Source organism: Macaca nemestrina, chromosome 12 (genome assembly GCF_043159975.1).
Source record: "Macaca nemestrina isolate mMacNem1 chromosome 12, mMacNem.hap1, whole genome shotgun sequence".
Taxonomy (NCBI): Eukaryota; Metazoa; Chordata; class Mammalia; order Primates; family Cercopithecidae; genus Macaca; species Macaca nemestrina.
Genome location: NC_092136.1, coordinates 45,957,218 through 45,979,380, shown reverse-complemented (window position 1 = coordinate 45,979,380; position 22,163 = coordinate 45,957,218). Strand labels below are relative to the sequence as shown.

The 22,163-nt window shown below is 45.4% G+C and overlaps 2 protein-coding genes across 11 annotated transcripts in view; one reads left to right on the top strand and one right to left on the bottom strand.

Moving 5' to 3' along the window:
* The window catches only part of LOC105486999 (neuron navigator 2), a 767,789-nt gene that overhangs the window by 352,869 nt on the left and 392,757 nt on the right, over positions 1-22,163 (top strand). For 7 of the 10 annotated variants that reach the window (XR_011610773.1, XM_011750243.2, XM_011750245.3 and 4 more), the window contains exon 1: positions 7,711-7,977. The exons of 2 other annotated variants lie outside the window; for them this stretch is intronic. Coding sequence is in view for 7 of the 8 variants with exons in the window: in XM_011750243.2 (XP_011748545.1) it covers positions 7,711-7,977 (267 nt within the window). In the remaining variant the exon portion in view is untranslated. Of the gene's footprint in view, positions 1-7,710; positions 7,978-22,163 lie in introns of those variants that run through there. One more of the 10 variants, XM_071074968.1, reaches the window with a different exon arrangement.
* Positions 4,939-7,469, bottom strand: LOC105487003 (uncharacterized). Its single transcript, XM_011750264.3, has one exon. It carries the CDS (start codon positions 7,467-7,469, stop codon positions 6,612-6,614), a length of 858 nt encoding a protein of 285 aa, XP_011748566.2. The 3' UTR covers positions 4,939-6,611.

Here is a 22,163-nt window from a genome sequence, read left to right as displayed (position 1 = left end):
GATTAATTTACACAGCCTTCTCCCACCTATAGAAGGTGAAAGTAGTCACAGTCTAAGTTTTAAATAAGAATCCTTTTCTTCTATTACATTATACTTAGCCATTGTTTTATTGAATATAGCATTTCCTCTAATCCTTTGTGGGATGAGGCAAGATGTAAACAAAGGAATGTTTCCTAGACTTAACTTATAGAAGTAGGAGAGTGGAACATACCTCTTAGAGTTTCAACACTAAGGGTAAAAGCAAAAAAATTCTACTACTTTAGGTTTTTTGTTAGAAAATCAAATTAATCATCATAGCTGATAACCCCACAAATAGTTGACCCTCCTTCGTGACTGGTTTATCATTGTATATTTCGTGCTCTCTCTATTGGAGTATTGGTTATATTGTTTGTCATTCATTTATTTCCCTGTTTGGTTTCCCTACTAGATTGTGAGTTGTTTCTGTTTTTCAGTTGTGAGAAAGGACAATTCTCAGGCTGAGAAACAGCAGCTACATCCTTCTTTGAAACTTGAGAGCAGAGAGCAATAACTTATCCTTATCTGCTCTCCATCATAATGCCCAAAGTCAGGCACATAGATGGCTTGCAAACAATTTATTCCTTCTATTAATTATTGAGCCACTGATTAATCAATGGTTTGCTACCTGCAGTCATGCATTGCTTAATAATAGGGTTATGTTCTGAGAAATGAGTCTTTAGACTTTTTTGTTGTTGTACAGACATCATAGAGTACATTTTCACAAACCTAGATGGGATAGCCTACTACACACTTAGGCTATATTCTATAGCCTATTGCTTCTAGGCTACAAGCCTGTATAGCATGTTGATGTACTAATTACAATAGGCAATTGTAGCACAATGGTATTTGTGTATCTAAACATAGAAAAGGTACAGTAAAAATATAGTATAAAAGATTTTTTTAAATGGTGTACTTAGATAGGGCATTTACCATGAATGGAACTTGTAGGACTGGAAGTTGCTCTGGGTAAGTCAGTGAGTGAGTGGTGAGAGAATGTAAGGGCCTAGGACATTACTGTATACTACTGCAGAATTTATTAACATTGTACACTTAGGCTACACTAAATTTATTAAAAATATTTTTTTCTTCAATAAGTTAACCTTAGTTAACTGTAACTTTTTTACTTTATAAACTTTTAAATTTTTTGACTTTTTGACTCTTGAAATAACACTTAGCTTAAAACACACATTGTACAGTTATACAAAAATATTTTCTTTATATCTTTATAAGCTTTTTTCTATTAGTTTTTTTTTTTAACTTTTTCAACTTCTTAAAATTAAAAATGAAGACGTGAACAGACACATTAGCCTAGGCCTAAACAGGGCCAATATCACTGTTTTCCACCTCCACATATTGTCCCTCTGGAAGGTCTTCATGGGCAAAAACACATATGGAGCTGTCATCTCCTATGCTAACAACGCCTTCTGGAATACCTCCTGAAGGACCTGTCTGAGACTGTTTTACAGTTAATGTTTTTAGGTAGAAAGAATACAGTCTAACATAACAATGAATAGTATAGTAAATACCTGAACCCATAACATAGTAATTTGTTATCAAGTATTTATCATCTACTATATAAAGTATTAGGCACTGTACATGGTTGTGTGTGCTATACTTTTATAAAACTTGTAGCACAGTATCACCACAAACATGAGTAATGTGTCACATTACAATGTTATGACTGCTACTATGTTACTAGGCAATAGTAACTTTTCAGCTTCCTTATAATCTTACAGGACCACCATCATTATATGCAGTCAGTCATTGACCAAAACACCATTATGCAGTGCGTGACTGTATTTATTTGACATTTAGTGTGTGTCATTGACTCAAATGCCTGTAAACACACACACACACATACATACCCCTCACACTCTAGCCTCTGCAAGTAGGGGAACCCTCAGCCTTTGGTTCTCAGAAAAAAAGCCCCAGAGGCTACCATTGTGCATACTGATTTGCACACAGACCCATCTGGAAGAAAGTTTGAGATTGGAAGTGGGTCACTGATAGGATGAGTAGATGAGCAGACTTTCTAAAGAGATATCTTAAGGTTCTTACCTCAATTCTTTGCAGTATGAGATGGGTGACCTCTCAACTCAGCCACTACTAAAAGGTGAGCCTTTGTGCCATCTCTGAGATGTCTCATAAGTTGCCAACCCATTTGTAGAAAATTAAGGAAAAGTGCATTTTTTTACTCCCAAATAAACTCATATTTTGCTTTTTATATTATTCAAGAAACTTTGCAACGTTTCCCCTCATCATGTGTAATCTAGGGTCTCCAAAAGGCTGTAGACTTTTCCCCCCGAGATCCCTGCATGTTTTGGTGACAGGCTGGGGCTTAGATGTTCCAGGCTCTTCACGGGACTGTCTTCTTGGGAGGTCAGGCCAACAGGGGTCTTTAACTAAGATGAAGGATGGGTTGATGGAACTGGTCACTCGCAGGTCAGCTCTGAAGCCCAATTCACACTCAACTCATCACAAGTGGCTGATGTTGAGGATCAGAGAGGGGCTCAGCTGGCACTTCCTGATCTGAGGATGGCTCTTGGAACCAGGGAACTGTCCAGTCTCTTAGGATGATTCAGTGGTCCTGAGAGCTTTGATAATATGTTTCAATTTGGCCCACAACTGACATTTGTGTGACTGTGCAAGTTCCAAGCCAGAAGAAAAATAAAGAATGGTGTCAAAGTTGGAATTTAAAATGGTGGGCCATTTCAGCTTGGCATACTTGTCCATAGTGCATATAGTAAAAAAAGTTATTTTAAAACCTGGATAGTATTTTCTTTCCAGAGCAGCTTGCCATTCTCTGAATCAGTGCCATTCTCTGAACCAGTGACTTCCGTTAGTTACCAATGCTTGCAAAACATTGATTTGAAATGACTTTTTTCATGTTAATACAATATCAATGTGGAAGGAGTAAACTTATAGGCCATTTTTATAATTTGAGATTATCTTATTTAAGTAAGAAATTTATAATTATCTCATTTATCCTAGGGGAAAAAATAGCTTTCCCCTGCCCCCCGCCACCACCCTTGTCTGGTTAGTATGATAAATTATTTTGCTTTAAATAAGAAAAATGAAAGTTTATAGAAAATATATAAAAGGAGACAGGGCCGGGCGTGGTGGCTCACGCCTGTAATCGCAGCACTTGGGAGGCCGAGGTGGGCGGATCACTAGGTCAGGAGGTCGAGCCCATCCTGGCTAACATGGTGAAACCCCGTCTCTACTAAAAATACAAAAAATTAGCTGGGCGTGGTTGCGTGTGCCATAGTCCCAGCTACTCGGGAGGCTGAGACAGGAGAATAGGGTGTACCCAGGAGGCGGAGCTTGCAGTGATCTGAGATCGCGCCACTGAACTCCAGCCCCGGTGACAGAGCAAGACTCTGTCTCAAAAAAAAAAAAAAAAAAAATTATATATATATATGTGTGTGTGTGTGTGTGTGTGTGTGTGTGTGTGTGTATATATATATATATATATATATATATATATATATATATATATATATGAGAGCTAAATCTTTGGGAGGCCGAGGTGGGCGGATCACCTGAGGTCAGGAGTTCGAGACCAGTTTGACCAATATGATGAAACCCCGTCTCTACTAAAAATACAAAAATTAGCCGGGTGTGGTGGCATGCGCCTGTAATCCCAGCTACTGGGAGGCGGAGGTTGCAGTGAGCCAAGATTGCACCATTGCACTCCAGCCTTCAGCCTCCAGCCTGGGAAATTAGAGCAAAACTCCGTCAAAAAAAAAAAAAAAAGAGAGAGAGAGAGAGATAAATAATGTTCCAGGAAAAAGCAAATAGAATTACTAAAGGGAAGAAGAGGCAGGAAAAGAAAGAAATTTGGAAACAGACTAAAAGATTCACTTGTCCTCAAGTGAAAGATCTTTCATCAAGAAAAATGAAGAATTATCAGACTTTCGTTATATAAACCACACAGGGTTAAGGGAAATGCTCATGTTTACCAATCCTAGAACATTAGAAATACTTTAAAAGAAATACTGTTTTTCATATTTGTGCATATTTGAGGGTCTCAGAACCCCAAAATAACCTTGGCAGTAAATACAATTTAAACAGGAAACCAAAGATGGCAAATACATAACATGTATTCCACTATTTCCAATTCTATACCCATAGCAGACATTATCAAGTCATCAGGCGGCTGTTTCCAACTAGATGGATGCACTCTGAGATCCTTTTCAGTAGATGACCCTTAAGACGAAACCCTCCTGCTGTCTGTGGTTTAACCTTGCTACTCAAAGCATGATCTTTAGAACACCAGCATGGGCATCACATGATAACTTATTCAGAAAGCAGAATCTCAGCCCCGTTCTAGACCAAGTGAATCTGAATCTGTATTTTAGCAAGATCGCCAGTGATTCTTATGCATATTAAGGTTTAAGAAGTTCTGGAGGTGCACTGAAAGCATGATATATTCATTAGGGCAGAAGATCTCAAGCTTTAGTACGCATCATAATCACTAGGTTGAACACTGTTGAAATACAGATTGCTGGGCCCCATCCCCAGAGCTTTTGATTCAATAGGTCTAGGGTGGGGTTTTCAAACAAGTTTCCAGGTAATTCTCCTGCAGCTCCAGGGACCACACTTTGAGAACCACTGCATTAGGGCCATGGGAATACTTTGGAATATCTCCCTGATCTTTAGAAGCTGAAGATTGTGGTATCTTTCCACAACTCTTGGTACACTGGTTGGAACTAGAATTCAGGGCAGGCAGAAGAGTCCCAAGGTTAATAGCATAATATTTCATATGTCCTTTTGTTCCTAAATCTAAAAGACAATCTCTCCTTCTTGAGGGCTGATGCTAGCATCATTCAATCATTCATTCAATAAAAATTTTGGGTAGCTATTCTGTCCAGCTTTATGCTCCATACTGAGAAGATCTAAAGAAAGTTAAAACACAGCTCCTAATTCCAAGAAGTGTATTCTCTAAGAAGAAAACAAATGCATGAAACAATAAATAACAGGATAAATAATGGTAGACAACAGTAAGGGAGGTGGCATCAGATGGCAAAGGGCAAAGTGTTAAGTAAATAGCATGAATCATGTGTGACTTGATTTCAGAGAGAGAGAAGATAACTGAAACAGACATAGACAGGGCCATACATTTCAGCCTAACTAGAGTAGAAAGTTGCTACCTAGAATGGCTAAGAAGGTGCCTTCTCATTTCTTAATACTTCAGAGGTTAAGACTTTGATGTTTCCTCTGGTCTGAGATCTTTGTCACTTTGGGCCACTATAACAAAAATGCCATAAACAGGATGGCTTAAACAACAAACATTTATTTCTTGCACTACCAGAGCCTGGAAGTCTGAGACTAGGATGCCAACATGGTATCAGGTTCTTGGTAAGGGCCCTCTTACTGGTCTACAGAAGACTGCCTTCCGTGTCCTCACAAGGCAGAAAGCAAGCATCTCTCTCCTGTCTCTTCTAATAAGGGTGCTAATCCCATCATGAGGGCTCCACTGTCTTCACCTTATTACCTCCTAAAGTTCCCCACCTCCTAATACCATCACATGGGGGATTAGGGGTTTAACATGAATTCCAGGGGGACATATTCAGTTAATAGCATCTGAGTTATTCTAAATCAATGCTAGCAGCACTGAAGATCAGGCTATAGGGCAGGCACAAAGTGAAAACCTGTATCCTGGAAACAAAGAAAAAAGACAAATAGTTTATTAACAGAGATGACTTTGGGGGAAAGCAGCAGTAATTCAACAACAGGGAAAATAAAACCCAGCTTTTATTGGTCTCCTACATTGCCAGGTACTTGTGCTAAATGACTGTCATGCACCAACCATCTCATTTAATCCAAACAGCAGCTCATTAGGTAAATGTAGTCAAGCCTCCACCTTACTACATGTGAAAACAGAAGCTTTTTAAGGATGCGTGTAAGCTTAAAGAACTTGCCCAATTCTAATCCAAGCAGTTCTACGGGATGGGAGGCTCCTCATTCATAAATCGCGAAGTCTGACCTGCCTGATCATCTCTCAGTTTCCTTCTTACTCTTATACACTTTGAGTCAGCGAGGAAACCACAGAGCAACCCAAACAGCGAATTCGAGTCGATGAACCTGTTGGGGCCAGTGCGTCCCAGGCGCGGACAGGGAGGAGCTCCATGAAACGCAGCAAGGTTTGGCCAGAGCCTGCCGGGGTCATGAAGCCTCTCCCGGCTTCCTCAGGCCACTCTAATTACAGAGTCTGTGGTAGGTTGCGTGGAGGAGCTGTCTCGGGGCGGGAAGCTTCCCTGCGTATTGTATTTGCCTATAAATACTTCAAATAGTTAAGTGAAATGTGCAGCCTTTGAAAACTGGAGAGGAAGCCGTTGGGAGGACCCCCGCCCGGCCCGCCTGGAAGAGCAGGCAGAGAAATGGCTGGCGCGCTCTTAACGCGGGAGACGAGCTTCCGCCCTGCCCAAGCCAGATGGGGGCAGCGAGGCTGCGGGCGTGACTCCGGAAGACTCAAACCGTTAAGGTGACCGGAGCAATTTGAAAAAGGAAACAAACTTCCCTAGAGCCGTGCCCGCGTGGCTCTGGGGCGGGCGATTGCGTTCGAAAGGGCATTTTTCAAAATGAGGGTTTTAGGGACGCGGGGGTGTGGGCCCCCGGGAGGCGCGCGGCCGGAGCAGTGCCGCAGAGCGGCCACCAGCCCGCTTTGTACTCGCTGCCAAGCGCGGCCCCAGAGTTTCGGCGGCGGCCAGAGTTGAGGCCACGCCCTCTTTGCAGTGAGAGCCGCAGCCACTGATTGGTGCACCGTGGACCAATGGGCGCGCCGGGGCGGCCCCGGCTGTCAGCGCGCGCCGCAGCCGCGCCGGCCGCAGCCTGTCCTCCCCTGTGCTGAGCCCCGCAGCCAGCGCAGCCTTCCCGGGAAGCGCGGCGGCCGCTCCCGAGCGCAGCCCTGCCCGGCCCGCCAGCCGCGCGTCCCAGCGCCCGCGCCCCACGGCCACAGCCTTGCTGCGCTCTAGCGCACGGAGCATGTGCAGACCCGCAGGCGCTAAGGTGCTCTCAGTACGGGGGCCTTCTGGGCAGCGGTGACTGTCACGCCAAGAGAGACCTTTCGGGGGCTCTCGCCGCGCCTCTGCTGCGTCGCGGGTGACACTGCGGTGCTCGCGAGCAGGGCAGCAGCTGCCTCTCGGTGGAGACGTCTTGGGACCAGTGCGCCCTTCTCTCCTTCTTTCGCTGCTCTCTCCTTTCCTTCCTTGGCTGCTAGCTCTTTCCCTCGCCGGCTCAGACCCGTAGCCTCCGGAGCGGGACTCGTGGGTTGCCGCCGCCTCTGTCTCTTCCAAAGGGGCCTCCTCACTTCGGAGATGCAGTGACAAGTTAATATGGGCGTCCAAGCCTCTGTTTCCCAGGAGGAAATTTGCAAGAGGCGGCAGCCCCTGAGCGCCCAGAGCTCTTGAAAGGCCACCCAGGAGAGGTGTGAGACCCGGCTGCAGCATCCGTCCAGGTGGGACCCGCTGAGCGCCGTGGCCAGTCCCCCATTCCCATCCCGGCACCCCAAAGGCGCGCTCGCCCGATTGCCTCGAGTTCCCCGACCTGGGGATTTTTTTTTCAGCCGCTGGTGGTGGGCGCCTCGTGGGCTAAGGCCCGGCGCCTGCTCTGCTACCCGCGCTGCCTTTAGCGGTCGCCCCCGCCGCCGCTGCCAGGGACGTGCTGGGAAAGCCCAAGCCCCGGGAGAAGATGCCGGCCATCCTGGTCGCCTCCAAAATGAAGTCGGGACTGCCCAAACCCGTGCACAGCGCCGCGCCCATCCTGCACGTGCCCCCGGCCCGGGCCGGCCCCCAGCCCTGCTACCTGAAGTTGGGAAGCAAGGTGGAGGTGAGCAAGACCACCTATCCTAGCCAGATCCCCCTGAAATCGCAGGTGCTGCAGGGGCTGCAGGAGCCAGCGGGGGAGGGGCTCCCGCTGCGGAAGAGCGGCTCGGTGGAAAACGGGTTCGATACCCAGGTGAGAGGTGCCATGTGCCGGGGTACTGTTCTGGGAGGATGGATGAATATTTCTTTCGGGGTGGTGTGGGAGAAAGGGCTGGATGGGAGAAAGGGCTACCATGTGGTCAGGGAAGGGAACCATTGCCCTTAGGCCGGCAGATTGGGGGATGTGCGAGGAGAGTGGGCCGGCCGGTGGGTGTGGCGCGGGTGCCCCAGGTTTGCCTAAAGAGCTCTTCGAGACCTGGGATGGCGGGCACGTCTGCAGCATCTTCCTGGGGAGGAGGAAAGGTCGGGATGTTCTCAAAAAACGTGTGCTGGAAATGTGAGGTCCTGCATGTTGAGGTCTTGGCCCCAAGAAGCCAGTATCCGCATCAGTAGCTCTGTGTCTGTCTGGCGGTTCCGCAGAGATTCTGTTCCGGACAAGGAACGATCTGAGGCCCCACTGGGTTCGACGCTCCCTAGCCTGGCTGTAAGATCCAGGAAAAGGAGGTTGGGGGTGGCAGTGAACCTGCTTTACCCTTGGCTTGAAGATGACCTGTCCCTGCCCCATCCTGAGGGGTGACGTGGTTCCAGGCAAGGTGCTGGGACTGCAGTACTAGTGCACCAGCCGAGGCCGGCAGCTGGAGACTCCTAGCGTCTTGGCTGGCTGTTGCGGTGGGGGTGGGGGTGGGGGTGTGGGTGGCTGCCTTAGAATGGCGGCCGAAGCTAAGCCCCTCCTTCTTGGGTGGTAGATCCTGGTGTTGGTAGCCCGAGTGACGGGGGGTGGGGATGGGAGATGGCTTGAAGAGAATTAGTGACTCCTACCTTTCCAGACAGAGCCTGCATCACTCCATTCGGCTGGGTGACAAGCCCTGGCCGTGCAATCTCTTTTACAGAAATTAGCAAGGGCCAATCAGGTTCTCTTGGCCCTCCCCGCTCCATTTCCCCCTTCTTCTGGTAGGAGGGGGCTATATTTTCTTGGCAGTCAGTCAGCAGGGACTTTTGGGGACAGGCCGACCTGACGGATGTGACTGTCCGGTCAGGAGAGGCGGGAAGCCAGAGGGGAGGTGGTTTGGGGCCGGTGTCAGGAAAATGGCAACAGACCAGCTGACCTTTTTGGCACATACTTCCCTGCTGACACCGTCTCCACCTTCTCCTGGAGCTTTCTCTGATCAGAGGCTAGAGCTCAACACATTCCTAGGCTTTCTGATGGGGGAACTGGAGCTGGAAGCTAATTGTAAGCAGACTTTTGGAACTCTGGGCTGGAGAAGGCCCTCAAAGCAGATTAAGCTCCCACACCAGGCTGATAAGCATGCCCCTTGCTGCTGCACTTGCTAAACATTTTTGGAAGCTGACAGGTTTGAGTGATGGTGTGTGGGAGGAAGGCAAGATTTCCTCCAGTGCTCCGGGGGCCTGCCTCTGTGAGGGTTTTGTGCTCTGCTCTTCTTCTGTTGTTAGGTACAGGATTTGTCCAGTGGGCTCTCCAATGGGGGTGAGCAGCAGGGTACACTTCTGCATGGGGTTTCCCTTCATCCGTGGAGGTGGGGTTTATGAGATGTAGTGGGCAGTCGGTGGGAGGTCAGTACAGTGACTCGGAACTGGAGGTGACACATACCCTCAAGCCTGATGAGGAGCACCTGAGGAATGAGAGGGAAAGTCCATGCTGGGATTGTTCATATCCAGGCAGCTGTTCTGCCTTTGCCCGTTTGACCCTTCATTTAACAAACATTGTCAGAGGACTGGCAGTGCATAGGCTCTGGAAAGGTGATTCATCACCCTCTCCGTGAAAAAAAAAGTTCTTCAGCTTCTCCCTGAGGGGCTGGAACAGTCCACTTCCCTCAAGACTTTGCTTCCCTCTTTTGCCCTTGGTCCATAATCCCCCCATTTCACCTCTCTCACCCACGATGGGCCCTTGTGTACTGAAGGTGAGCACAGTTTGGATGGACTGCTAAGGAAATTGGCCACTTCCAGTGGACTACCCTGATTTTTACCTGCCTGACCTCCTCTGCCAGTGCCCAGGGGTTCTGGGGGGTCTTCCCTGTGGCAGATCCCTGTCTGCACAGCTGACATCAAAGTGATTTTGGCCAGTGGGATTTTACCTTCTGTGTCAGGTCTTCTAACAGTCTACCTGATACGGTGCCCATTCTCCCTCCAAAAGAGTCTCTTGGTTATGGCATGAGGACTGTGTCTGACTGGCCATGTGGTAGTTTCCAGGTCCCAAATCTGGTATATATTATTAGAAGATACTCAGGAAGCAATGAATTAAATAGCAAATGCTCTCTTGGGGCCTCTGACTCCCCTTTTATTCAGGGGATTTTTGGCAGGAGGTTGGGTTGTGTAGTGGCTGATAATACAGGTTTTAAAGTCAGATGGGTATCAGTGGTGTCCTGTGTTTGTCATAAACTAGTTAGGTGACCACCTTCATTAACTTCTTTGGGCTTTAGTGTTCTCATCTATTTAAAAATGAGCATTAACAACCACTAGAATCATGAGCATTAAGAAAAATAATGTGAAGTGTTCAGTGCAGTGTCTGGCAAATAAGGAATACTTAATAAAAGTAGCTATTTATATTGCTAACCTAAGAGATAGGGCATGCTGAACCAAGATTTAATAGTCCCTAAGTGAGAAAAGATATGGCTTATTCTGTCAAGCCCCTGGAAAGGTATCAATCTGTTCCAAGGATTTATAGAACATCTATCACCTTCCTAGTACAGTACCAGGCAGAATGGGAAGATGAGGGAAGGGCATAACCACTTTCTGAGTGCCTGATGGGTGAGGCTCTTTACATATAATCTCATTTCATCTTTACAGAAACACTTAAATCAGGTCTGATACATCCGTTTTCTATGATAATGACAATATAACAATATAGTAACAATAATAACAATGGTAATAATGGCCAAATCCTTATATGTCACTTCCTATGTTCCAGGAATTGTTCTAAGGACTTAACATTAAAAACTAATTTTATTCTTATCACAACCAAATGAGATAAGTGTTATTATCCCCATTTTACACATATGGAAACTGAGGTGAAGACCAGTTTGGTAACTTTGTGAGTAGCAGAGGTAGAATTAGAACTTGGCCAGTCTGGCACTAGATCCCATGCCTTTAACCATGATGTTGTACAGGGAGAACCACAGAGACTGTCTTAGAACTTGCAGGCCCTGATTTATAAGACCACTGCTGTAACCACTGAGCTAGATCAGGCTTAGCAAGGTACAGCCACTTGCTCCAGGTCATCTAGGGTGGCAGGGCAGGGAGTCCAGCAAGGTTGGTCTGGCTTTGAGGCCTGCAGGCTTCCCACTCTTCATTGCTGTCTTTTTTCCATCATGCTCTGGCAGATCTATGAGGCAAATAGGACATGGCCTGAGTATTGAGGATTTTATAATCTAGTTGGGAGGCATAACTGATGTACATAGGGCAACCAGGCACAACACAGGGAGGCCTCAGAGGCATGCTTGGGGCTGGGTATCCAAGGTGCTCACAGGAAAGGCCAAGATGGCTGGAGAAGTCCAGAGAGCCTCTGGAGGAGACAGAAGATGAGCTGGGTTTTGGAGATGGGAAGGAGTGACTGGTGGAGAGGAGAGGAGGTCAGAATGAGTGTGATAGTGGAGAATGAAGAGCAAGGTCATGCAGTGGTACTGAGCAGTTGATATTGCTTCATGCAACAAGTCATTGCTCCAGATCTGGCATCTTCCTTTTCAAAAGGTGATGAAGAGAAAGAACAAAGGCTTTGCAGCTGAAGGATTAGATTTGCATGTTGGCTTCCTGGTGGATCATCATTCTGAATGTGCAAGGTAGTTATGAGAAGATGCGGAGAGGGTGTCCATTAAGGATCTGATTCAGATTCATAACAGATCATTGGGAAATGATGGTGATTATTATTATTAGCTTGGGGTTCAGAATATTCAACATGGTAGTTACAGGGGAAAGGAGGCTATTCTGATACCTTGTTTTAGTATGCAGCAACTCTCTTCAGCCAGTGACGTCCCATTGCCCCTAAGCCTGCTCTTCATCTCCATCAAGTGTGAAAAGACCTAACTTAGCCAGCAAGTAGCTGTTAGGTACAGCCCTACTGTCACCCACCCTTCCTCCAGGCCCCTTACCTTGAATCTCTCCCATAAACCTACAGCTGGTTCTCTCCCGCCACCCACCTCTCCCAGTGGAGGAAACTGTGTTCTGCAGCAGCAGCACACCTCCCCTGAATTACCTTCCTGGGACTGAGATACCTGTGCCTTCCCCCAAGTATGAACATTTATAGCATCTGCTCTGTTAACATGTGAATAAATTAGGACCATGTGCAGAGAGTTGTTTTAAAGACATGCCCTATGTTTGTTCAGAAACTCTCTCTGGCTGACCTTCAGATAAGCAACATGCCTGAGCTATTTGAGGAGACGTTAGCCTATTTTTAAGAAGCAGTTGCAAGGAAAAAAAGAAAAAATATATACATATATAAAATACTTTGATATTTCCTGTTTTTAGAAGCTGGTGTTCAAGTTGCACCTAGTTTCTTTAAAGAAGTAATGAGAAGTGATTGAAATTCTCTGTGGGTGTTTTAGATGTTGAAAAAGAAAGCACAGAGGAGGCCCCTGGGAAGAGAGCACAGCTACAAGCTTACAACCTGTGGCAACTTTGCTCCATTGTGTTTTGATTAGAATCCTTGCTCCATCATCAAAGTTGATTATAGATTTGATTAGTGCATTTTTCTGCTATTGTATTACTCCCTTTCTTCTCTTTCTCAGTTCTTGGAGGGGAATGTATAGCATGGTTATCTGCCAACATGCAAGAATGTTTATGGTTCACATATTATTGCTTACTCCATGGGTTAATTTTCTAAAGATACTTTAAGGGTGGTACTGGTGGCTTATTCAGGGTAACATTACGTGTATATATCTCTGTATATAAATACATCTACTTCTGGATATGTGTATATATGCATATATACACACACATACACAAATATATACACATGGAACAGCTTAAAGTATTGAGCACATATAAGCACACACACACATCAAAGGGGAGGCTGGAGGAGTTACAGCCCAAATTCTAGCTTTCAGAATAGCTAGGTTTGCTTTCCATTTCTCATTCTGTCTTCCTCTGTGACCAAGATCTGAAGCACCAAATCTGGGTCCCATATTATTTACTTATAAGATATAAGAGATGTAGCCTTCAGAGAGGTGTTTTCATGAGGCCCTAGTGAAACTCTTGGAACCATTCTGAAAAAGCCAAACCACCCAGTGAGATTTTGGCTTAAGGTCAGAAATTCTTATTTCTCAGAATCCGCCTCAGCAGCAGGGAAGGGAACATTTATGGAGCATCTGCTATGTGCCAGGTAGTCTGCAGAGCTCTTTATATAGATATTATTTAATGTGAGGCACAAGAAGCTGGATAAAGGGAAAAACGATCTATGCATTTTGTGTAAGGAAGCAGAGGCCAAGGGAGGTTATCACTTGGAGGCAGTTTTATGTGGTAAATTAGACTTTATTGAGAGGTCAGAGTTTGCATCTAGGCTTTGGGCAAATTACAGAACATTCCTAAACTTCAGTTTTGTCATCTTTGAAGCAGAAATGGTGATGCTTATAGGTTGAGGGTGAGGGTTCAGTGAGATATTACAGGTAGGTTCCTGAACATAGTGTATGGCACATACTAAGCAAGGAATATATAGTATTGCCTATTTTTGTTACCCAAGGTCAGATCCAAGTTTGGAAACTATGTCTGCCTCATTCCAAGCCCATGTTCTTTCCACCCTACCTCTCTGCCTCCCAAGTACACAGCTGATTACATGAAAAGACAGATGGCTTGCACCATGAAAGCTAGAAAGCATAGCAGGGCTTTGGTTAGATGAATGGGGAACAAGAGTGAATTAATAACAATGTCATCCAAAGAAGTCATATCTCGAGTTGTTAATTGAAACTTTCACAGGTTGGTCTCAGACATGCCATCTTTGTAACAGTAACCAAGCTGAGGGATCTGCTACAAACCAAACTTGTGGGAAGCTTCCTTTGTATAACCAGTCTGAACTGGCACTGTGGAGGTGGTTGAGTGGAGCCAGTCAATCTGAGGGCCTAGCCCAGGACAGGACCAAGAATGGGACATTCTCATTGACTGGGCTTCTTAATGGTTCCTTATTGTTCTGAGGGCAGAAGGAAAGCCCTTTTTTCTCCCAGCAGGCATGGTTGTAATGAGAGCTGGACCTTGTGATCAGTTGGCCATTAAGGTGCCCCAAGGCATGGCCAGCTGCCCAGTGGTGCTTTACCAATAACCACAGGCCAAATTCAATGGCTATTCTGTCTCTTGGTCACATTTTTCAAAGAGATGGACAATGTGTTCCTAGAATGGCTTGAGCAGAATGGGCCATGTGATTTTGGGAACAAAACTTAGCTAGGCTTTTTGTGCTTTAATCTACACAAGACAATAGTGAGTAACACAAAGGTTTTTGCAGGAACCCCCATTTGCCCACACAGAACCAGAGAATGACTCATGGCTTAGTGCCCCCTTTCCCAGGGAATACAATCCTCTCTTGTGTTTTGCAAACAATGGGCCCCCAGCCTCAGAATATTTTGCCACTTTTTCCAAGTGAAACCTCAACACCTTCAGTGAATTTTGGGTTATTCCAATCCCTCCATTCATCTTGGTGGGAGAGAGGATAGGGTAGAAATGGGGTCTTAGTTGAGATAATTATGATCCCATTTTCAGAGGTATTTGGAGGCCTTTGAACAAAATTAGTTACTCATGGCAATGTGACACTTTTAAAAATAATTATAATTCTAGTCATGGATATCGATTGAGCACAACCTCTGTATCAGCATAATACATAGCACCAGATATGTATCATTCATTTAATCCTCAAAACATCCCATGAGGTAGATGCTACTTCCTGAAGAGAACTGGAAATGACCACTCTAGGACTTCGCAACTTTGGTTCTAATTCTGTCTCTTTAGTCACCTTGCTACATGACCTTCAACAAATCACATTTTCTTTCTGAGCGTCATAACCTCACCTATAAAATGGAGAGGATAATACCTGCTGTACCTTCTTTGGAGTTACTATGAAGATTAACACAGGTAATTATTGTGAACAAGGCACCTGTTTAAGCATCTTACACTTTAGGTAGCCCTTGAGGAAACCAGGGCTGACAGAGGTGAAGCTACTTTTCCAAGGAGCACAGCTGGTAGGTAGACTCAAATATTTGAACGCTTATCTGTTTGACCTTTGAAGTCAACCTTCTTAAATAGCAAGTGTGAAAGCACTTTGAAAAAATATCTGAAAAAAATGCTGTTACTACCGAGTCTAAGTAAATCACTTTCAAATTTCCTTTAGCTTGGTAATACATATGCCATTTGACTCCTCCCCCTGCTCCAGAGTTTGGAAATATTGAAAATATTCTTTCAATGTTAAATAAATATTAGTTGCTTAATCATATTGGTTGAACCCTTTTGGGATGTTTAAAATTTCAAGTCCTCTGAGGCCACAAGACCCACTACATGTCATTGTTGAGTGTTAACTGGCCGGGCTGATTCTAGACAGAGGAAGGAGAAAATGAAGAATTTGATTCAAAATCACTTGTTGGCATGAGGAAGCAATCAGATAAGTTTAGATTATGAATCACTTTTTAAGACAACAGGCCGGGGATCTTCAAAAGTGTCAGTCTCATGAAAGACATAAAAAGTTTTAAAGCAGGTGAAGGACTATTCTAGAAAAAGAGTACCAAAGCTATGACAACCAAATCCAATGAGAGATTCTTGAGTAGATCCTGGATGAGTAAAACCATAAATACTACAAAGGTCATTTGGGAGAAAACTGGAGATATTCGATTGTAGATTGCGTGTTAGATAGTATTATTCTATCCATTTTAATGGTATTGGGATTACGTAAGGAAATGTCCTTTTTCTTGGGAGCTATATGCTGAAATATTAGAAGGGAAGTATCTTGATGTCAGCAAGTAACTCTCAATTAGGAAAAAACAAGGTGAGAATATCTGCAGAAAGAAGAAGAAAGAAAATGAAAATGTTAACTGGTGAATCTAGGCAAAGATATACGTGCACGTCTTTCAACTTTTCTGTAGGTTTGAAATTTTTAAAACCAAAACTTTGGGAAACAAAGCAAAGTCCTGCCTGAGTAGTATTTGTCACCGATGCCCTTGATATTTATGAGAACATAAATGAAATTGGAGTGTGTGTGTGTGTGTGTGTGTGTGTGTGTGTGTACTCACAATAGCCTGGCCAAATTTGTTTCATGAGGTTTAGGTTCTGGACTCTTTATCTTCTTTCTGGTATAGTGTGAAAACTTTGGCTTCATTCCTTGCTCTTTCATGAGAATGGTTGCTGACATTTTGTGGAAATAAATCACAAGATCCAGTTTCATTTGGTAATCTTTTATGAGAATCTAAGGTGTTTCCAAGATTGCAAATACAAAAGAAATTTTTTAAATGAAGTAATTTTTTAAAAAAATTTGAAACCTCTGACTGAGCCCTACTGGTCTAGGCACTGAGAAGATAAGGAGTATGATTGGAAACAAGCTTTTCTCTTTTGCCCGACTGAATCCTCCCACTCTTTATCCATACAAATTCAGGTTTAGTATTATTTCCTCCAGGAAGCCTTCCGCCACCACCATGGTCCTAATACAGTGTCTCTTCTACATGTTCCATAGCCTGGCCAGTAGCCCCTCAGCTTGGACTGTGATTGCTTATTTTGCTGGACCATGACTTCCATGAGGGCTGTGTCTCTCCTGATTCCTGCTGGCACAGGGTCTATACATAATAGGTTTTTAGTTAATATTTGCAGAAGAAAAGAAGGGTAGGGGGAGATAAAAGAAAGCATTGGAAAACAGGAGTAAATAGAAATTGAACTTGAGTTGTGGATGGATCTTGCAGAACTCCCTCTTAGGATGTGAACTGAGAAGGTCATGTGATGGTGGGTGGCCAAGTGTAGGAGACAGAGACACAGAGTGGGCAACCTGAACACTGTCTGGAGCCAGCATCAAAGCTCTCCAACACCAGGTCTTAGGGAAACTTGCCTGGTCTGGCTGAGTAGAGGGCGGAGGCAGATTCCTTTGCACAAGGCTGTTTATGATATCCAAACTCTCTGGCTGCTGCGATGGAAGAAGAGCTGTCAGGATGTGATAATGGCACTGCAGCAGACTGGAGGGGTTGAGAGGGAGAGAACACCATGGGCTTTGGCAAGTTTGGGCAGATTCCTGCCCCCATCCCCAACCACCCCTGCCTTGGATGGAGGACCTGAGAAGGGTTCTGAGGGGGTTTTGGTTGGTTAGGAAAGGGAGAAGGTTTAGAAAAGCCTAGGATAGGACAGAGTTTCCAGGAATGATGATCATAGCAACCATTTATGTGCCATTTCCTTACATAATCTCATTTAATCCTCAAACGAACTTTCTGAGCTGATATTATTGAACCTATTTTACCAGTAAGAAGAAAAATAGGAGTCAGTGAGAGGACTAGCCTTAGAGGAGTTCTGGGACTTTTTTGGGTCACACAGCTGGTATCGACAGTGGTAGGATTTGAACTGAGGTCTTTCTGATTCCCAAACCTGTGCTTTTAACCACTGCCTTCTTTTGCCAGTAATCAAAGGAGGCCTGAATCCCATATGAGCTACTGCTTTAGATAATCAAACCTCCAGACCCTCCTCTGCTTGGAGCCTGCTCCCTGCTTCCCTGGTCTCGGCCCTTCTTGCTGCTTCCTCCTCATTGGGGCCTTCTGTGCCTGTGCCAGCTTGTTGCCAGAGGCTCTGTGTTTATAGGATGAGGAGCCCCATTTGGCCTTTGCCCACATCCTGCTGCAATCTGGGCAGGATCTCCTTGTCCTACTGCTGTGGCTGCTGTCCCCCAGGTGACCCCCGTGCTGCCGGCCCAGCAGGGTTCATGTGCCTAACAGCTGGCAGGACCTCGTTCCTGTCCTCCTGCCACATGCTGGCTGCAGCTCAGCAGACAGTCCCCATTTCATGCTGATTTGCTTTGATTCTTTTCAGACCTGGGAGTGACGCATGTTTACTTCAGAATGTGTGGGCCACAAGTGTGCCAGAGCTGTCAGACCTTCTGGTGTGCAAGCTTTGATCGTTAGAAGACAAGCCTTGAAGGAAAAAAACCTCCATTTAGGTGACAAAACCAGATTTAGAATAACCTGGATTACTTGGGATATCTGCTTAGTGATCTGTGCCTTTAAGTACTAGAGACTTAGGACATCTGAGCCAGAGGAGACCTATGAGGCCATCTGCACAATGTTCCTACAGCTCCATTGTGCAGATGAAGAAACCATGACCCAGAGAGGGGTGTGACTTGCCTCCAGTTACCCAGCTCCAAAGGGCAGAGCAAAAACCAGAACCCAAGCCTTCTGACTCTAGGCCAGTATTCCTTTCATCTCAGTTAGTAATCAGATATTCTGCTCTGAAAGGCCTGACAGCTTAAAGATTGGAACCAGCCCTATGCTATATATTTTTTCCCCTCCTTCTACCAAGTAGTTAAGATGAGTATCTTTTTATAAGAGACTGGGTGTCTCTCTGTCATCTAGGCTGGAGTGGAGTGACCATAGCTCACTGCAGCCACAAACTCCTGGGCTCAAGGGATCTTCCTGCCTCAGCCTCCCAACTAGCTGGCATTACAGGTGTGAGCCACCACACCTGGCCCAGAATGAGTGTTCTTAATTGCTTCATATTAGGAAGCTTTTGCACTTGGCTCAGAGAACCAGAAAAATAGGGCCTCTTTGTGGATGGTATAAGTGTGGCAATAGGCTACCATAGTGTCCACCTCCCATAGTCCAGACACTTTACATACATTATCCCCGTTAAGCCTCACAAGGGGACTGGGGGCATTTCATCCCCTTCTATGTGTGAGGCTCAGAGGAGGTCAGTAACTTGACCAAGACCATATGGAGCCAGTACTGGGACTGTCTAATTTCAAGTCCATGCTCTTTCTACCCAGCCTCTTAGACCCTTGCTAGCTGGAAGCCAGAGAGACCTGGGTTAAGTTCCTACTTCTCCATTTATTTACCAGGAACTTCACCTTCCTAATGCTAGGGTGAAGCTGGGGGCACAGTAGGCGCTTAATAAATAGTTGTTGAACTGCAGCTTGGACAGGTCTGCCCTGTCAAGCCTCAATTTCCCTGGGTGGTTATAGCATTTCAACATATCGTGCAAGCTAAAGCAGTTCATGTATGTAAAAGTGTGAGGCAGATAAGATCACTGTTATTTACTGAGCACTTAATATGTGCTTGATATTCTAAGCATTTTATGTGGATTTTCTCATTTAATTGTTACAATAGCAGTAACTACTGAGGTGGATACTTTTGTGATTGTTTCCATTGTACAGATGAACTGGGGCAGGTAAAGCATAAGCAACTTGCCCAAGGCCACACACCCAGTGAGTGGAGGTGCCAGGTCTGAATCTCAGGCAGTGACTACAGAGCTTGCCTCCTTCCCCACAGCATGGTCCTCCCTCAGTGCTGCTGCCCACTAAACCCAAGTCTAGTTGAGGGTGGGGAAGAGAGACACATGCAACTAAGGACACAGAAAGGGAAAGCAACTTGTTTAAGATCCCCCAGCAAGTGAGAGGTCATCAAACCCGGCAAAGACTTACCGTCTAAAGTAACATGGGGCCCTGTTCTTTCAAAAGTGTTCCCTCTTTAACGGAGAAGGACACAATGTAGTTGTGGCTGTGGCTGTGGCTGCAGTGAGCTACGGTCACTCCACTCCAGCCTAGGTGACAGAGAGACACCCAGTCTCTTAAAAAAAGATACTCATTTTAACTACTTTAAATTACTCCTAAACTAGAGATGGTCACCAGGAATCCCGACTGCCTGGTGGACTCCATGGCTTTCCTCTTTGGTCCTTGCTTCTCACTCATTTGGAATCATTCCTTCTCTGGATTGCAGAGCAGAAACCAGTATAAATGTGACCTAGTCTCTAGAAATGTTTACCTGGCTAAAAATATGCCAGCTTTGTCATATTTTTAGCCACATTTAGATGTGAAGTATATGAATTGCCCACACCCATGTATTAGGCATGAACTATTGGTACATTTTGTAACAGGACCTGCTAGTTTTCCATTCCAAAGAACTGGAATTCAGTCAGAAATTTGTCATTTGCAAATACCAACTCTTGCTACATTCCACTGCTGTTTTTAAGAGTGTCTCGTCACCTGGATTGGGAGGAAGCAGGCCATGGGCGAGGCCAGGCTGGCTGGGCTGCCTTGGTGCATTCCCCGGGTCTGGTGGCTTCTAATTGACCTCTGCCTGGCTCTGCTGAGGCCCTCACCGTTCTGTGGTGTGTTGCCTTTGGATTAGCATAAGGGCAGACAGGATGCTTATTTTAGAACTGGAAGGAGAGGAGATATATCAATAAAAGAAATGGGAAAGGAAAAATCCCTTCAGTGGTTTAAAAATATCTCTTCCTTAACTGGCTAGATTATTTTGTTTCTTAAAAACAGCTAGTAATTTTCTCCTCTGAAACAGCATTGGAAAGAGAGGCATGTCAGACTAAAAAAGGAGGGGGCTGCAATGGTGGCCTGTAGGTTTCACTCTCCTGTCCTGTTCCTATAGGATAAGTTATTTTCCCCAATCTCCGAAAGCCTCCCTATTGACTCTGGAACCTTAGAACTATATCACAAAGACTCTGGTTTTTTACCCCTTCATTTTAAAGATGAGGATGCCACGCCTCAGGGCCTTTGCACTTGCTGCTCTTCCTACGTGGAATGTCTTCCCCAGATGCCAACAGCATTCACTCTCTCAGCTCCAGTTCTTTGCTTGGATGTTACCTTATCAGAGAGGTGCCTTTCCTGAGTTTAGAACTGACTCTAAGCTGCCCACAGTAGAATGTGGGAATCAGCGTTGCCAACAGGCAAGATTTCACTTTGTTTTCAGTTTTTCTTTTCTTTTTTTTTTTCTTTTCTGCCCACTTTTTGTGATCTAAACACTTGCTAACAAAAGTATGGTCTGTGGCCTGGTTGTAATGGCATCACCTGAAAGCTTGTTAGAAATGCAGAATCCCAGGCCTTGCCCCAGACCTGCTGAATCAACATCTGTATTTTAATAAGATCCCAGATTATATATAAAGAAATGAAAGTTTAAGAAGCAGAAGAGCATTATGCCCTCAACCCCTTCAGAAGAAGAATCTAAGAGAAACCCCATCCCACAAAGTAGTGTCGCCACCTCTGTCTAGAGGCACAGGCCCAAACTGCCTCAAATAACCCTACCCTATGGTTGAAGATGCGAGGGAGGGACGGAGTCACCCTAGAAAAGGACCTCATAAGACAGACTTCCAGAATGCGTGGCTACTCTGTTTCTTACATCTCTCTGATGTTGCTTAGGGTAATTCACCTGCACACTGGGCTTTGTAGCTAATGTTTGGTCACCATGACCAGAGACTGTTATCTACTTGGTAGCTGCAGAGGGAAGGGAGACCCAGTCTTTAACCTGGGAGTGCAGCAGTAATTAGAGGGCCTTGACTCCCCACTCTGCCAGGTGTGCCTGGGCTGGTTGAGATAGCACCTTTCAGAAGCTAGAGGCAGTTCCATCCAGCCCGTCTCACAAATGGCTGTGAATGCCTCTCTGGATCCTTCAGCAAAGGCTGGTCAGCTATTCCCACATTCTGAACAGAAACCAACTCCCACAGTCCTTTGCTGTTTGGAAATCTTCCAGTTCTTGAGTCCCCCAAATCACACTGCATCATTCTAGCACGTGGTTATGTAGGAGGCAGGATGCATCCCAGGGCACCAGTGGGAGGGGCTCACTCCCTCTCCATTCCCTTGTCTAATGCTCAGGGAAGCCCTCTCAATGGGCAGGTGCTGTGCAAATGTAATCTGCCTGTGGAGGCATTTCTTTCAATCACCCTGCAATTGTGCATTGATGTGGGGAAAGCCCATGGATGAGAGTAGAGCAGAATAACTGAGCTCCTGAATTAGGCTGCTTGATGAAATTATTGTCTAATGCTGAAGTTGGAGCCTTTTCCCTTGTTCTGTATAAATCAGGGCTATTTTAAAGCTGTCGCATGATCACTGGTGCCATAGAAACTGCCTGACCTTGTGCACACCTGTGTCTCAGTCAGGCATGGGCCACCGCAGGTAGAGGAAGAGGACTTGGTGAGAGAGGTGCAGCTTCACTCCAGAGTCTACAGGAGGAAGGAGGGTACTGGAGGATGTTGTGGGGCACTTTTTGACTTCTCCTAGCTTTGTCCAACTCTCCTAGCTTTGTCTCATTTAACTCCATTGAAACCACC

What these genes read in the sequence shown, in the direction of transcription:
- LOC105487003 (XM_011750264.3), bottom strand. Translation starts at nt 7,469, where the DNA reads ATGCTGCAGCCGGGTCTCACACCTCTCCTGGGTGGCCTTTCAAGAGCT.